The 17,581-nt window shown below is 45.5% G+C and overlaps 1 protein-coding gene across 1 annotated transcript in view; it reads left to right on the top strand.

The window, feature by feature from the left end:
* Window positions 1–17,581, top strand: part of AOAH (acyloxyacyl hydrolase (neutrophil)) — a gene marked incomplete at its 5' end in the record, with an annotated part of 30,015 nt that overhangs the window by 476 nt on the left and 11,958 nt on the right. Inside the window, 6 exon segments of the mRNA XM_009583675.1 lie at window positions 2,107–2,189; window positions 6,859–6,895; window positions 7,937–8,011; window positions 14,414–14,586; window positions 17,413–17,471; window positions 17,552–17,573. Coding sequence (XP_009581970.1) covers window positions 2,107–2,189; window positions 6,859–6,895; window positions 7,937–8,011; window positions 14,414–14,586; window positions 17,413–17,471; window positions 17,552–17,573 — 449 coding nt within the window.

Raw genomic sequence — 17,581 nt, 5'->3', positions numbered from 1 at the left:
TCTTTCCCTCTTCCTCCTGTTTCCTTTTTGCTGCTGAAACAGTAGAATAAATGGTAACCCCAGGGTTATTTCATGGTGTTCCCTTTTTTGGGGCAATCTCTCTTCCCCCCTTTTTTTTTTTTTTCCCATTTAGAGGGAAGTAGCAAAAGAAGAGTTTGGAAGTGCCTGTGACCTAATTTGTTGTGGTACGTTGGCTTATGTGAATGGGGAAGGATGCAGGGATAGATGGAAAAAAAGAAGTCTCTGCCAGAAGGGAAGGAAAATGAAGTCCAAACACAAAGAAAACACCTTGAAATGCCTGCAGTTTTAACCGTGAAAAAAAATAGTCATAATTTTGTTAATCATCTTTTTGGTCAGCATTAAAAGGCCCTTGACTCTGCCAGAGCTGAAGGGATATAATCATCAACAGTGCCTGGTCTGGCCTGAGTTTCAGATAATTTTTTTTTTATATGTCTAAGATAGGTCATGAATACAGTGAAATGCCAAACCAAGCACAAGTCAAGCCTAAAGACGCTCCCTACCAACAGAATTTAAAAGTTGGCAGAATATATTCTTTTCCAGGAAAAATATCTGTTGCACCATACACTTGTACTTTTTGCTTCTTTTTTATTCCCTGTGCAAAAACCAGGCTCCCAGTCTCAGCTACATTCACACAGTGTATGCTTTAAGGTGGTATACTACTTGACAAGCCAACAGAGAAGATCTATGCAGCCTCCTCTTTCAGAGTCAACAGCAAACCCGATCTTTAAAAATCTATTACAATGACCAGCTACTTGATACACAGTATTTAACTGGGCTTCAAAGAATCTGAAGTTCACAAGTGATCAGAGCGTAGTATTGACCCTGAATTGTCAGTGATAGGCCTTGGTTCAGTTTTCAATCTCTTTTTTAATCTCTTCCACGTCTGGAAGATAAAAAAGAAGGACTGTTTGGGACTTCAAGGCATTTTTAAGAGAAGTAGCTCAAGATCCCTCACCACAGTGACTTAGTGTGGTGGAGACTGGTTGGCATTGTGCAGTGGGAGGCTCCCGTTTACTCCAAGCCTGCAGAAATAGAGACACAAACTGATGCGGTCCGTGCCCATCTTTCCCACCCCCGATGGATGAACAGGGACACTTCTTTCTAACTAATATCCTCTGACTGAGAAGGTCTGTTTGCTTCTCCTTGTCCACCCGCCTGCTATGATCTTTCCCACCCCCGATGGATGAACAGGGACACTACTTTCTAACTAATATCCTCTGACTGAGAAGGTGTTTGCTTCTCCTTGTCCACCCACCTGCTATGCTGAAAGCCAAAGAGCTCAGGCGTTTCTTGTGTAGCCCACTGCATGGTGACTGGTTGATGTTACGCATTTCTATGTAGGTAGTTACTTTTTATTGCTGCTTTCAAAACTTATCGTTGTTTTCTGTTTCTCTGCATTTGTCCAAGTTTGCGGTTCTTAAGCCATGACATTTAACTTATCTGATTCCTTTGGCATCTAAATTCAAACACAACATCAGCAGCCCCCATAGAGATGACCATGTACTCATGGCTTGGAGTGTGGTCTTCTCATCAGCTTCCCTTTGGGCTGTTATCCTTTTCATTTGCATTTTCATTTTTCTCAACAGTGCGAAGTAAAGGAGAGAACTAATCACAATCAAGCATAACCTGTTTTCAGATCAATCTGTCCAAGATTTATGGCATTGGGAAATTAATGCCCTGCCAATATTTCTTCTCTTTTATTTACTGTTCCATTACAACCAATTGAAAAGTCAATTAGTGAGCAAGCAACAGGATTGTTTTGATAAATTATGTAAAACAAAAAGGTTTTTAAACACCTTATCTGAAAGACCGGGATAAAAGCATCCTGGATGGAACAGTTTTAGAGAAACTCTCCATCAATTCATAGTTTCTGAGAGGATATCTTGGCTTCCATTTTAGGCCACCCTGTTCAAGATGAAAAAGATTTACGGCCACAAAAAAGAGAGATGGTGAAATAGAAGTATATACATAACTGGGGCACAGAGTTGTTCAGAGATGAGAACATACTTCATTTTTAGTATATCAGCTGTGTTTTCATTAGTATCACATGAGTTTAACAGCTTGCATTTTCTCAATTTATTTCAGAGGCTGGACAGACTCTCTGTACCTACGTTTACGCAGGAGAAATCGCTGTAATCACAGAGACTTACAGAACATTTCGCAAAATGGTATGTCAAGTTTTTTCACTTTTTTTTTTTAACCTTACTAGTCTGATACTTGATGCTGCATTAATGAACATCTTTCAGAAACAAAGAGAAACCTCTTCCTAGTTGCATGTGTTTCTTACAGAAAAATAGAGAACGGCACTTATTTAACTCAGCGTCTTTTCTTCTGGCTCTGAGTAGAGAGTTGTGTGGCTTGATCACTTTTATCCACACACTGACTAAGAATTTCCACCGGGCTAAAAACCAGTGTACCCCACTGTAACTCTATGGGGGTTTTTTTTGGCCGTGGCCAAAAGAGGGGATTTAGAGTGATGTCGCTAGTAGTGATGGAGCTAAAAGGTCTGTCCTCCATCTCCTCCGGAAGCCATGGCATGGTCCCCGCTTGCCTGCACCCCGCTGCTCTGCACCCCGCTGCTCTGCACTCCCGCGGGGGATGCCGGGAGGGCCCTACGCTGCACCCCACAGTAGCGCAGGGGACTCACGGGGCTGCCACGCCGGCAGGCAGAGTGGGCACAAAACAGTCACCAGTCTCGTAGCAAGGGTATCCGGTTCGTCTCAGCACCTGATACTCCACTACCTTGTTCTGCTCTCTTTACATTAGTGAGGGTTGTATTTTCTGCTCGTCTTTTTTCCCAATTCCCTCACAGACTTTAAGAAAAAGAAATCTCTTACTGTGTGCATTTTTCCTTTTTCTCTCCACTTCATGTATCTCCTTTCTACTTACACTGCAGACACCTGCAGGATATAAAAGGAGGTGAGCCTGTGTCAGGGCAAAAGACTCTGAAGAAAATTGAGAAGGGAATTTAAAAAAGGGAAAAATTACAAGTGATAGAAAAATCCCAGGACATCTTCCCTTGGTATCTTCTCTTAATCACCGCACTGACACCGCGATTGTAAAGGTTCGCTTTTATTGCCTCATTTGGCGTAATAGTTTCCCCGAATGGGAGGGTTTTAATGGCCACTCTCAGTGTCAGTAAAGCAAAAAGCTGGCCACCAACCTGACCTAGTGCCACCTGGGACAACTTGACCTTCCTCTGAAAATGGTGCTTCACAGCCCCACATATATGCAATGAGAAGATGAGACACTACAGGTGCGGTTCTGATGGGGAAGGCGTGCGGCCAAGAGCCAGAGCCCAGGATGGCAAGCCAAGCCAGGGACCGAGAGCAATGCTCATCTCCAGCCCCCCTACAGAAGCACCAGCACTGTGTCAGAGCTCAGCATGGAGGGACTTTCCCCCATTGCCCTTCTCGGCACATGCATCTTGACCCAGGAGGAAGTCTTCCCCAACCTCTGTGCTAGCGGGATTTCTGCCTTCCCTTTCTTAAAAAATCCCATTATCCCCTGGAGATAGTGGACCCTTCCCTCCTCTGCAGCTGGCTGCGGGGTAGGGTGCTCACACAGGGCCAGGGAGGGTGCCCCTCAGTCTCCATATATGTTACTCATGACTCATGAATATATTTACATCAGAATTGCTGACATTCATTTTGGGTGACCAGCTTTGCTCACTGTACACCCCACAAGATGCTTGGTATATGAGATATAGGTTAATAATTCATAACAAATCTGTTCTATGCCACTGTTACTGCTTTCAGCTTGTGGTTGCACAACAAGCACCTCACAGTCCTAATCGATGTTTTCCATCGAAGTGGCTTGCCGAACAGTTTTCTACGGACAATCTTTATTGGTTCATTGTTTTCAATATGGTTTTGGTGTCTTGCCTTCCAGCAGCTTCACACAAGTTTGTAGGCCATGTGCTATTTCTGGTTTTTGACTGGGTGAGTGGGATCCTCAGGTGTGAGGGCCAGGCATGAATGCTCAGGTGTGGAGTTAGAAAGTTGTTCTAAACATTCTCCAGCATTTGTCAAAGATCCCTTGTTTTGACAGAAGCATCCTGATAGTAAAATCTGTTGCTAAAATATTGCAGAAAATCATTAGGTAAACACAGGGAAAGTGAATACCCTCAGAATTTCTAAATAATTACAGAACAATCTTGCAATTGTCATCCATGTTTTGCATGAGATACTTGGATAACGTATGCTATTTCAAAACACAGGTATTGTATATTCCTTTGTCATTTGTAGTCTGATCTGCCTCTTTGGGATTCTTGCCTTTGACCAGAAAATTAGGCCTTGTTAATACATGCTGTGGCTCACTGAGCCATCAAGCACCGGATATCTCACATGGGCTTCAAAACCCGCTAAAAAATAATAATTTTTTTTTTTTCTTCGTCTGTCTTGGAAATTCTAGTCCACCTGGAGTTCATTTGGGGAAAACCAGAGACTTTTTCTTTGCACCATTAAATTTCCAATTGTTTTTACAACATAAGGGAGCAAAAGATTAGAAGTCGATAAGCCATTCTCGTCCACACAGCACTTTTGGTGCTATCTGGACCCAGGCTCTTTCAAGTGCACTCTAGTGCTGCTCCTTGTCAGCCACACAAGGTCTAAGAGCAAGAAAATCAAGAAGGGCAGCTCAAGTATTCCAAAGTTTATGAAATTTGGGATTGCTCACAAGCAGAAGCAAATCCAACCCTGACTCCTCAATCAAAACTGAAAAACCCCGTTGGTCTGAAAATGTTTGGAAAGCAACAGAGAGCGGGGCAGGAGAGATCTAGGAATAGCTGCCAGGACATTCAACAGCGTAAGGGTAACTGTTCTGCCTCGTGTCTTTTTTACTCTTGACTGTTTTCATCACAGATTGCATCGTGTATCACAAAAACTTCCTTGAAGACTCAATTTACCCATGAAAACAGTTCTCTAAAAAACTCCTTCTTTTTTTTGATGTTTTTACTTAATTTGTAACTGTACTAATGCTTTCCACGGAGCTGCTTATAGCTACCTACGCTTGTGGAGGTAATACATACCCAAGAACAGCTTCTTACTTTTTTGTAAATACATTTTTAATTTCTAGAGATCCCAATAGTTTATTTGTGCTGGAACTGCAGCCCCAGTCCAGGGGGCCATGCGGCAGAATGGCTTAACAGAGGGGTGTTGAACTCTAGCTGAAAGAAGGGTTATTAAACGGAAAAAAACCCTGGTGGTAGTTATGTTCCAAGCCATATTTTCTAAGGATTTTGTGAGGCCCTTATTCTGCTGAAAAGAGCTTCTCAACAGAAGGGCTGGATTTTCAATGGACCAGCAACCCTCAGGAGAGAAGCAGCAGACAGATAGATTCATTTTTAGCTTGGAAGAACTGGATTATTTAAAACATAAAGGATTCCTTGATATATGCGGTTGGCATCACTGTGAGTGATAATAACAAAGGCACCACTATTAAAATGCAAAGTGTATTATTGCTACCTTAGGGGTTTATCTCTTAGATCTTTCCCTTATACCAATCCAGCAGGGATTTAATGATGTTCTGTCCAGAAGTTTCCCCTCAAGAGCTGCAGGGAGGACAGAATTTGCTCCTCAAAGCAAGCTTCAGAGGCACAATGCAGAAAAGAGGAGAAGAGAGAGACCAGGAAAGAGCTGAGTGAAGAATAGAGGGAGTGTAATACAAGAGGAGAAGGAGAGAGAAAAGAGGAGAGAGTGAAAATGCTGCAAAATAACAGCAAGTACAACCTGTAGGGCCGGCTTCTCTGAAGCTTATGTTTCTGGCTTCTCTGAAGTTTATGTTTCCGTACATTGCTGTGAGGATAGCTTCTTGCAATCACAGTCCTAGTCTAATCTTGAACAAAGCAGAAAGCCTTTTTTGGGTCTTTGTTTGCTATCACTCTTGCACTGCAGGTGATGGAGTTTGATTTGTGCGCTGTGGATAGTTGGGACGTATATGCATAGCCATTAAAAACATACTAGTAAGTTTTATGCATAAAAGCTTTCCTAATTGGGAATGCTTTTCTCATTGAAGACATAAATGAAAGATTATAGATGCTCACAGATGTTTAGGTGTAGCTAGCTCTTTTCCTGGAGGAGGAAAGATTTGCATCTAACCATTTGGGTGAATTGCCGTTGAAATGCAGAGTTTCTCGGGAAGGGTGCAGCTGGCCTAATACTATTTTTCGTAAGTCTGCCACTCATGGGGAGAGCAATGCAGACACCCCAAACGCTGTGTCTAGTGCTGTTTAAGATGCTTTACAGTATCTTTCCCACTTCCAGCTGCCTTTCCAGAAGTGCACAATCTCTCAGGCATCCTCTGTTGTATCTGCCAGCCCTGCTGCAGGTGTCTTGGATACTCTGGGATGTCAAAAATGGCACTTGGTGCCTATGTTTAGGATCTGAATCAGTCCCAATGTGGTATAGCTGTGAGACGCTTACTCTCTCAGAAGAGTGAGAACAGTTCCCTTTGCAATTTATAGGGAAAGTTAAAAGTAGATCAACTGTTGACAAGTCAGGTTGGCTGGTTTACAAGAGACTACTATGTTCAACAGATGGGAAGAAGCTGTCAGATCTGGATTAAAAGCCAGATCCAAACAACCCAGCACTTAAAAGTATTTGATTTTCTACAGACTGAAGTGTGGGACTCAGGTAAGAGGCAGCAGGTCCCTGGATATAGCTTTACTTCCTAATGCCAGCATCCAAAAAGATCACGGAGATGACTTCTTGTTCCATTTTTATTTTTAATGCTTCTAGATTATTGGAAATATGCAATGAAGTTGGGTTTTGCACTTCATTTTGTTTGTCACTGTAACGATGTTGTATTATTTCTCTTATTCCCACTATGTGTGATCAGGTGGTTCTTCAGGAAACCTCCTCTATTTAATAAAAAGGTGAGTGTTTAATGGGATTCGAATGCTGACTGGGGGTACAGACTGTTGCTGGAGTCCTACTTCTTCGAAAGAAACAAGCAAAGCACTGGAAGGAATGTGTTATCCACAAGTGTCCTAAAAAGCACAGCTTCCCTTGGCCACTGTGCTCTGAAGTGCTGGCTGTTTCTTCTCTGGTATAAACATTCATCAACAGAAGAAAAACTGTTTTAAAGCGTGGATGTCACCATCTCCAGGGCCTTGATCTTGGCCCCGTTAAGCCAACGGAGCATTTCCAGTGATTTTAGGGAAGAGACTACGCCTTTCCCTCAATCTGTGCTTTGTGTCCCCCTAACTGCATTACTCCTGATTTGTAGCGATGTAGATAGACACGGGCAGGTCCACTGTGTTATCTCCATATGGATATGATTGAGTAGCTACTGGATAGTGAAAGGCAGCAACTCTCCTTTTCAGATGAATTTGGGTGGGCTGCGAGGCAGCTGGGTTTGATTTTGTTTGCTTGATGCTGATATAGTTCACATGCTAAGGGATTTATTGTTCTCTCCTCCAGAAAAAGTAGTAATGAATACTTGCCCTCTAGCACTGAACTTCAAACCGCATCCTGATTTGATCTTGAGCCCAGTCCTACACATAAACTTAGTTGTCAGCCAAACATAGTCTTCTTCTCCCATCTCTGATCAAAAACTTCCCATCTTGATTTGTCTTTGTCCCCAGATGAAATGACTTGATTTGGCTTCTGAATAATATGAAGAAGATAGAAAGCCAGCAGGAAAAACAGTGAAAAAGACAAGTCCACAAGGGACAAAAGGGAGAAGTGAAAAAACCTATATTTAAGAAACTTTACTAAAGACAAGTCCACAAAGGAAATAAAAACAAGGAAATAAAAACAAAAAACCCCTCTCCCAAACATAAAAGCATAGTCATCTGCGCATTGGCCAAATCTAAACAAGCTAATTCCAAATGTGATCTCATACAAGCATGGTGTGTGATTCAGATACTGAGAACATATTTACCCATTAATATAGCTGTGTATTTATCTTTTAGCTTGGCCAGAAACCAGCTGTTGGACAATCCAGCCATAGTTATCTACGCTACAATTGGGAATGATGTCTGCAATGGGTAAGGTGTAAACCAAATTAACCTTTATAGTAGAGTCATAACTTCTTTAAAGTACTGCCGGCTGCTTGGACATTTATGTCTCATTGCTTTGCGCTTCCCTGTGATGGCATTTTTCTTTGCTATAGGTCTGTGCTTCATTCTTATTTTTCTGCTGAAAATACTGGTTGTTGCCTTACCTGCATTTGTCATAGCCACTTACCAGTCCTCATTCAGAGCTTGTCTTTCCTTCTTTCTTTCTTTTACAAGCCGGCGATAAAGTGACCAATGGCATGTCTGAAGTAGAATATTTCTAACTTAGCAGATGAAATGAAGTATAACAACAATAAGAGGGGGAAAAAAAAGAGTTTAAAAGCATGTGTATCCTTCTTACCTAGTGTGTCACCTCCTGTCAGGAGGTAGAGCGTGACTGGTTTACCTTTTCTGAAGAATGACAACGTAGTCCCCTGTCGAGGTCTATTTTCACCCTGCCTCTGCTGCACACTGCCTGCAGTCTTTGCTGTGCTCTCCTGATGAGGTGTTTTGTCTTTCTGGCTTTACTTGTGTCATAAGCTCAGCAGGAGAATGAACTGAAGCTTTCAAAACTAATAGTTCTGGCATTATCCATTAGCAATGCCCGCAGGGATGCCAAGAGGTCACTAGTTGGTTGCTTCCCTTCCTCCCGGTAGTGGGAAGGCAGAAAACACCTTGCATCCAGGCCAATGCACAGCACATCCATGCCGCAGTCTTGGCTTTGCTGTTGTTAGTGTAACATTATTTTCACCATGATTAATCTTCAGGTTTTCTTTTAAGCAGAAGAAATAAATCTGACTTATGCAGAGACTTTCAAAACACTCATTTTAATAAATGATGCATGCTCAGCTAGGTCCCCTTCCGAAGCTTTTGAAAAGTCTCACCCACAGGTTGTATAATGAAGCTGGAGCTATTATGCAGGCTGTCAGACTTTGCCATTAAAATATCCTGGCTTTGGTATCCTAAAACTTCGCTTAACAGCAAGTGCTTGGGTTGAAACTTTGCACGTCGGGTGTGGTGCTCCAGACAGGGACGTCCAAATGCCAGGCAGGGCTTCTCCCAGGCTTAGCCCGGGCTCTGTTCTGTACATATTTCAATTCTGCTGTTTCACTGGCTTTGCTAAAAACACTTCTTTTTCCTTTGTTTTATTCTGCATTCTGCAGGTTATTCCTTTCACTTCCCCTGTCTCTAGCACTGCTTTCTATTCTTGCCTGAAGTAAAAAGAAACTTTCCACAAATTTAAACGATTTTGGCCTTGCCTTGCCCATTTGTACGTTCCAAAACAGTATTTATTACTTGAAACTCTCCTGTCTTTTTATCCCAGCATCCATTACCTGGCAGAGACACTTCTGTCTGCTCAAATTCTCTCTGCTGTCTGTTTTCTTCCAAAACATTTGCAGCATCAAAAGAGGCTATCAGGCTGTAGTGATCCCTGTTGACTCCAGCAAGGGAAGATGCTGCAGCTTCTGTAGCAACATGCTGTTTCCATGCTGTTTCCATCAAGTGGGATGTACAGCGGAGAGAGATTTTTTCAGCGTCCGGTCACTGTGTGTAGCTGCCTTGGCTCTGATGTACCCACAGAGGTTACGGAGTATGCGGAACGTCTGATGGGCTTGACTTCAATCCTAGGGCTTGACTAATAAAAACCTCTTCAAGGACATCTTTAAACTGCAGTAATAGAGCCTTTCTGGCCTTATCCTGTATTTTACCTTCAAATGAGAGCAGTGTGCTGAGCACACCGGAGACACAGCTCTTAGCCAAAGCATTGTATGCCAGTATTTCATCCCATGCGAAGAGCGGGGCAATGAGTAATACGGATGTTTGTAGAGGAGAAAGATAATGAAACTGGCAGCCTGTGTAACACATCCCCAGTCGTCTCCACACTGTGGTGTCCAAACAGGGGGGTTAGAAAAATAAAGACAGATGGCAATGGTATCTCTCAGCTCACTGAGGTGTAAATGTGGGACACAATGTGGGACACACAGACCTGGAACAAAAAAAATTGAGACAAGAAAATAATGAGCACCAGCAGCCTCAAATGCTGTACAATTATTGCACTTGTTAGTTGCGTTTGGAGCAAGACACCATTTCTCCAACCTCCCTTTCCCAGCTTTGCAGTTATGGCATCTGCAACAAACAGAAAGGTGACAGCAGCAAAACAGGGTGAGCAGGCAGCCACTGGCAAGGGAACTTGTACAAAGCGGCACCGGCGCCAGCGAGAGCAAAACGTTCCCTTATTGTAAGGCTACTGTCATCAAAGCACTGCCGCACCCCTCCGGCCCTAAAAATAGGTGAGCATGCAACACCTCTAGCCCTGGTGTCCCAGGCATACCACCCCTCTGCAGCGAGCTGGAGCTGGCTCCAGCTCTGCGTGTACGTGCGTGTGGCACGTGTGAGTGTGTGCACGTGGTGTGCTCGCTCACCAGCTGGCCCCATATGCCAGTGGCCCAAACTCTGGGCACATAACCCAGCATGTGGCTGGAAAGCAGACGGATGGCTGAAACCTTGGCTGGGGGGATATTTATTTGGGTTGGGGTCACAGGGAGGGGGCAATCGCTGCCCTACAGAATGTGGCAGGCCAGGCCCACGAACCCCATGCAGAAGGAGGGTGGAGAGTTGTGTTTGGACTATGCCAGACCCTGTTATAAGGGACTGAAGGAGGTCTCTGTGGCAAAGGAGAGCTGGAAAAGCTTCACACAGATTGCACGAGGCTGTCTGGTCCCTCTGTGTTATATGTGTGCACAGCGAGGGTACCCGTGGTGTTAGGACATCCAGGAGCTGTGTGCACATCCAAGGATATTACGGTGTATTGCGTACTGTAGGGGGGCAGGGAGTGCTCCCTAAAATACCCCGATCCAATGCAGCAAGAATCCTGACATTAACGTCCGCTCGCTATGCTCTGACACAATGAACCGTGGCCAGCATCAGCTTCCAGAGGTCCCAGCTGGGCAGAGGCTATCACTGGCTGCTGCCTCCCAGGGGGACCGTGCGAGGGTACCATAACGGCCCCCGCTGCTCACCCAGGCACCTTGAAGTCCTTATGGCAGAGCCCAAAACGAACGTGTCTACACGATGGCTTACTTCTCGGTCAGTTTTAATTTCACAGCCTGGCACAGAAAGGAAATTTGAAGAAATGCACTAAAATATCTACATGATTTCAGTGGAGAATGACAAGAGAAAGTGGAGTTATGAATGTCACATTAATTTCGGCTCGCACTGACATGTTTACCTGCGGTAGAGGCCTTACATCAGAGCAGTATTTTGAAATCAAGTGCTGCAACACCTGTAGGCGAAATGAAATATTTTAAAGGCAAAACCACAGTCTTATCTCAAAAGTACCTTGCTTGGGTGGCTATCACAAGGATAAGACTGAATCTTAATGCTGTTTTTCAGTTCTCCCTAACCAGAAAGTCTCAAATGCTTCAGCAGCACATACTGCATTAAGATAATTTTCTGGGCCCAGGGAACTCATCTAATTATTATTTTGTGTGCAAAACGCAGCCCACTGAAGAATCCCAAATCCTTGCTAGGGAACGCAGTTCTCCCACACAGGACTCAGCACCCCCCCACCCCGAGCACAAACGTTTCTAATGCCTCAAGACAGAACAACAACGCTTTTGAAAGCTCCTGCTTCTGCGGTGTTCACTGATGAGAAATCGTACCTGTTTCCCCAGCAGCTCACTCAGCACTGCAAGCAAGTTTGCCCTTCTTTTACCCCCGGGAAACCATGGAAGAGACTAAAGGACTTTCCCAGGGAAAGGACCTGGATGGAGCCTTCTGGCTGCTAGGCTGATCGCTTCCTTACAAGCCCACAAGGAGAAAATGTGGGAACTGCTAAAACGATAATGATGGACGTTAGTGCAACCTTATGCACTACTTGGAAGGACATCCCCTCTCTTTCTTCTTCAGCAACGAGATCAGCTCCTCAGCTGGTGTTGAGGCTTTTTCTCTGAAAGTCTTGTTCCAGCTGAGCTGCACCACCAAGGCAGGATCAAAACTGTCACGAGAGCCTGATTTCCAAAGTGCATGGTCCATGCCATGCACGGCCACACACATTGATGTGCTCCAAATCCTGGCTAATCCCTTTCTGCTATTTCTGGGGGCTCTTTTAAGAGCTTTTGTTGCAAATGCCTGTCTTTATTGTCTTTCCCAACTCAAAAAAGGCAACTTATGGATTTACATACTCTGCTCCGTGTGCCCCAAGGGGACCCAAGGCCACCCTGGAGCTGCCTGCGGTTTATGGAAGCACGCAATGGTGTCCTTCTTTCCATCCCACTGACTCTTTGCTCTGAGAGAGGGCAATGGGACATCTCCGGAACAACGGGAGGCTTTTCCCCAGAGCTGGCCCTGCTCTGCCTCCCAGGTGTTGCCGGAGCAGGGCCCCGCAGAGCTGGGGTCTCCTCTGTGCCAGAGACACATGGATCCTCTCTTGCCAGGATGGGACAGCCTCCTCGGGGCAGCGTTCACCTGCTTGCTCATAGCCCTTGTTACGGACACGTGCACCATGAGAGCATGGCAATAGCTCTCAGGGGGAGAGCGGGTGAACGCTTTTTCTGTAATAAAGTGGTTGTTTTAATAACATGACTACAACACTGTTCTCTAGGCAGCCTGGGGTGGTTTTACTTGTTTGTTTTTCTTATATAAGTTGAAATTTATTTCAACTTCAGGATTTTATTTCCCTCCGCCCCTGCGGCATTTACAACTAGCTAAATGCAAGAGGGGAAAGATAAACCTGAGCCTGGGACTCTGGCTTGAAGACGTTCAGGCCTGCCAGTGAGCCACAAAACTTTCAGTCCATGTGGGACAGTGACACAGCTCTCGTACCCTAATGAACATTTCTGAGGACCATTTTATCTTAAATACCTCCTCCCTCCAGCCTCCTCCTCCTCCCTTCAGTCTCCCATGTTTGTCCAGACCCCTCGCTACTCTCCTGCCCTCCTGCAGAGCTGTAGTAAAAGGCGTACGACACATGAGAGACAAAGCTACCTTAGATATCTCTACCTGGCATAATCAAAGAGCGTGTTGAATGTAAGCTACGCGCAGCAACCCATGGGGAAAGAAGCCCTCCTTTCACCCATCTGTAGGGCATCGCATCCCGCACCTTGAAGCTGTGCATGTGGAGCAGCACCATTTCCCCGTGTTCAGAGCTGAACCACGGAGGCCTTAACCAGGTGCAGCAGCACCCTACATCCCCTTAGGGCAATGGATCCGCTGAAACTTGAGGTAGACATTAGATCAGTCGAATGTCAGTCACAGGCTGGAGTTTGATAAGTACACCAAGGACAGTGTCTTTGCAGTCACCAAAAGCAGCACGGATTTTTAAGGAATACAGCTAGGCAAGTTCCTGGGTTTGTATCAAGTGGCTTAAGATGCTCTGCAACAGCTCCAAAGAACGAGGCGCCAGGGTTACCAGAGTAGTTTTACACAGATTTTTAACACCGCGGGAAACCAATGTGGTCATAGTCTGCTTCATGGCTCTGATTCGCCTCTCTGCACTGTAAATAAAGACTAACTCATTTGCAAACTATGCAATAAAACCAGCAGGACAGCTAAGGCTTTTTTCTTTATGGTGGTGTGCTGGGCCTGCCTAGGATAGAGTTAATTTTCTTCATAGCAACTCCTATGGTGCTGTGTTTTAGATTTTTGACCAAAACAGTGCTGATAACACACTTTTTCAGCTGTTGCTGAGCAGTGTTTGCACAGCGTTGGGGCCTTCTCTGTTTCTCACCCTGCCCCCCCAGTGAATAGATTGGGGGTGCACAAGAGGTTGGGAGGGGACACAAGTGGGCAGGTGACCCAAACTGACGGAAAGAATAGTCCACGCCATGTCATTTCGTGCTCAGCAATAAAAAGGGAGAGGAGAGGATTTTAGTGGGGGGTTAGCCATCTTTTGCTCAGGAACTGGCTGGGCATCGGTCTGCCCATGGGAGGTGATGCGTGATTGCCTTTGCATCACTTCTTTTGCTTGCTTTCTTCTGTTTCTTTTTTGCTTATTGAAAAATAACTTTTTTTTTTTTTATCTTGACCCCCAAGTTTTCCTGCTTTTACTCTTCCCTTCCTCTTCCCCATCTCACTGTGGGTGGAGGGGAAGCGAGCAAAAGGCTGTGTGATGCTTAGCTGCCCACAACAGGAGGCCACTCTATAAAAAAGGGGTACAGCTGTCTGTTTTTAGCAGGGAGAAGGGTTACACCAAGGGAGGATTCTTGTGTATCACTTCTGATTTTGGCAATAACAATGAGAGACTAAAACACATAGCATCATTTTTATAAGGTTTTATTTAGCTAACTTAATATGGAAGAACAACAAAGAAGAAGATACCTCTGTTTCAGGTGCCTTTTTGGGGGCACAGTATTACCTGACACAATGTCCTGTTGGCATTCTCTTCTTCTGCAGGAACCGTGACACACTGGCTCACATGACTACACCCAAAGAAATGCTCTCCAACGTGGTGAAAGCTCTACGATACCTGGACTCCCGTCTTCCAAATGGCAGCCACGTGATTTTAACAGGCTTGGTAGATGGCCGCTTTCTCTGGGATAACCTGCATGACAGATACCATCCTCTAGGTAAATGTGAGATGTTGTGGGGTCCTCCCGGGTATCTGCCTTCTCTCCCTGTGTCGCCTTCTCTCCCTGAATAATTTATGAATATATTGATAATTTCAAGCAAACCTGACAGAGTGGAGGAGATGTGAGAAATACAAGACAGATGTTGGCTGTGCAGTAGAAGTAGGAAAGCCAGCTTACCGTCCCCAGTGCAGGACAGGGCACCTAGTGGGCAGATCCCTAACCTGCCTGGTCCCCTCCCAAGCTGGACACTCTCAGCTCCAAACCAGGCTCAATACATGCTGTGGACGTGGAAACAAGCTGTTCTGCCTCAGCCTTGGCCCAAAATTGTGGCCGGCCTGCCTGCACTTCATCCTGGTTGTTGTTACAGGTGGAGCTGGACATTTGATGAACACCTCCACTCACTGACTGGTGGATGTCTTGGTAAAACTGGATGTGGGCCAGGACAGAAGATTAAGTCAGGGGCTTGCGAAAGACTGGCTAGATATTAGAGAAATAAATTTTCCACAAGCGCTGGGTGCCTGCCACCTCCTACCCTACCTAGAGGTGTGATGATTGAAACTTCACACCATGTGCAGGCATGTTTTGGGGCGTTCCCTCAGAGTGCAGTTGCCGTAAGGTGCTTTGGGGCAGTGTTTTCAGAGATTTGGAGGCTGCCTTTGGGAACCTGTCATCTCAGAGCGTGCATGAAACCGTACGTCTGACTGTCAATAGACCACTTGCTCCTTGGCTTCATCCTGTGCCAAGCAGCAAGGAGGAACGTCATCACAGCGGGCTGCATTCATGCGCAATGACGCGTGACGTCCTTGGTTAGACCGATGGCCTAACTGCCTCTGGGGTCAGTGTGGAAACATTTCCCTGGGGACATGGGAGGTTATGGGGTGGGGAAGCTTGGAAGCTGGTTGCAGAACCCCTTCTCTACAAATTCATACCACCCCGCAGCGAATAAAGAAGGTGAAATATTTTATGCAGATAGCAAAGAAATACAAAACAGCTAAAGTAAGTCTCTTGTTCTCCAGTCAAATGTGTGTACAAGGAACCATCATGGCCATTCTGCTGTCAAATGTTAGACCAAAAGCATGTTCTTCTTTTTATTTGGGTAAAGGAAGCTCTCTTGCATCCGAACAAGTGGAAAGTTGTTGTCACCTTAGCTCTTATCAGTAAAGAGAGAGAGAAGCTAAATCACATCATTAAAATGGTACATTACATCTTCAGATGATTTTGGCAACACTGGGTACTAGAGCTTTCAGCAGACTCTGTGCCGTGGTTTCCCCAAGGTTCCCAATCACTGCCAGTGGCCCCACAGCTTCTGCATTATCTACTACAGGTTATTTCACCCCTCAAAAGTACTTGCGTCTTCTCAGGAAATCTGAGGTCTCCATTTCTATTCCTGATACCTTGTTAGGTTTTTCTCTAATAAGCACAATACTACTATCAAGTGAAAACAGAAAAAAACAAAATAAAAGAAAAATCTTGTCCCTTTCAGGGCAGGGCGAGCTTGTGATAATTATTTTCTAGTCACGTAAATACATTTCTTCCCTTGAGTACATGTTTATCACAGGGACTGTTCCTCTACTGGATACCTAATTACCAGAGACAACACGTAGCATTTTTTGGCACAAGCCAAATCAGGAGTGATTAGCTATAGGACCAGCTGAAAATTTTTCAGAGGGGCTGATTTGCCTTGGAGGGACCCAATTAATCCTAAGCAACACGTTTTGTAGCAAGAGATCACTTCTGGCAGATCCTCCGATGGGTTGCGAGCAGGTTTCCCCACTTGTCTGCCGGTCAGGTGCAACTAGATGTCGGTCTGGCTTTCTGCAGAATCCCTGGTCCCCCTGACAGCGCATCCCAGGGCCCGATGCTTTCAGGCTACATGGGTCTGGGACGTGTCCAATATCCAGGAGTGACACTAGATCTTTGAGCTCCCCATCTTTTTCTCCTTGGGCAGCTGCTGCTGCTGCTGGGTGATGGGCAGCTGTGAGATGGGCAGGAATCACATCTATATCAGGGAGCCGCTGCAAAGCAACCTGAGGATCCCGTTTCACTTGGGAGAGACCATACTTTGCAGTTCCCAAAACAACAACAAAAATTTCATATTTCAGCACTGCAAAAATAACGAAGCCAGGTGGAATGATCAGTGCGCTATAAACTCAGAGAACTGAGTGGCCATTTAATTTCCATCTTGGTTGTACCTACCAAAGAAGCAAAAAGGTGGAGAAAATGGGTAATTTTCTCAGCAAGCCAGGCTGTTGCGTAGCGCAGTGAATTTTAGGGAATATGTCAGCTGGGTGTTTGACTTGGTGCTTGAATTTGCTCACCCATACAAGCATATTCACTTCCCTCCGTGACAGCAAAATTTTTCCTCCCTTTCAAGGCTAACCTCTCCGAGGTAAATGCTAAGCTCAGAGTATATACAGTCACCTCCAATCTTCCCTTCAGCTTTGCAACCCCTGCGTTTGTTTGGAGGGTGAGAGACACATTAATGGATCATAACATCAGTCACGCACCTGGGAGGTTGGCACAGGCTGCGATGACTAACCCCACGTGTGAGACGAATCACCCGTGAAAGGCCGGAGAGGGATGCGGGAGAAGCGAAAGTGGCTCTGCATGCTTGGGGACACAGGCGCCCGAGCGGGAAGGATGCGTTGGTGCCACCTCTGTTGCACCCCGGCTCTGGTGGCGGGAGGGTAGCCTGGGGGAGGTTGGGGCTCCCAGGGTGCCTCCCCCCACCGAGAGGTCTAATGCATGGGAACGCACAGAGCTGCAAAATGAAGTTACATTTGGCCATCAGGCACATGAAGTTTCCCTCTCTGTGCTTTGCAGGGCAGCTGAACAGGGACGTCACGTACAGTCAACTTTATTCTTTCCTCGACTGCCTCCAGGTAAGGTCTCTGGCTGCAGCTTATGAGCTCCCCTTTCCTCTCGGCCCGCTGCTAAAGCCCGGCTCCCCCTGCCTGCCCAGGTGAGCCCCTGCAGCGGCTGGCCGACCCCC

The sequence above is a fragment of the Fulmarus glacialis genome, unplaced genomic scaffold, assembly GCF_000690835.1.
Source record: "Fulmarus glacialis isolate BGI_N327 unplaced genomic scaffold, ASM69083v1 scaffold11188, whole genome shotgun sequence".
Lineage (NCBI taxonomy): Eukaryota > Metazoa > Chordata > Aves > Procellariiformes > Procellariidae > Fulmarus > Fulmarus glacialis.
Note: the sequence above shows the minus strand (reverse complement) of the source record. Positions and strands in the feature narration are given on the sequence as shown.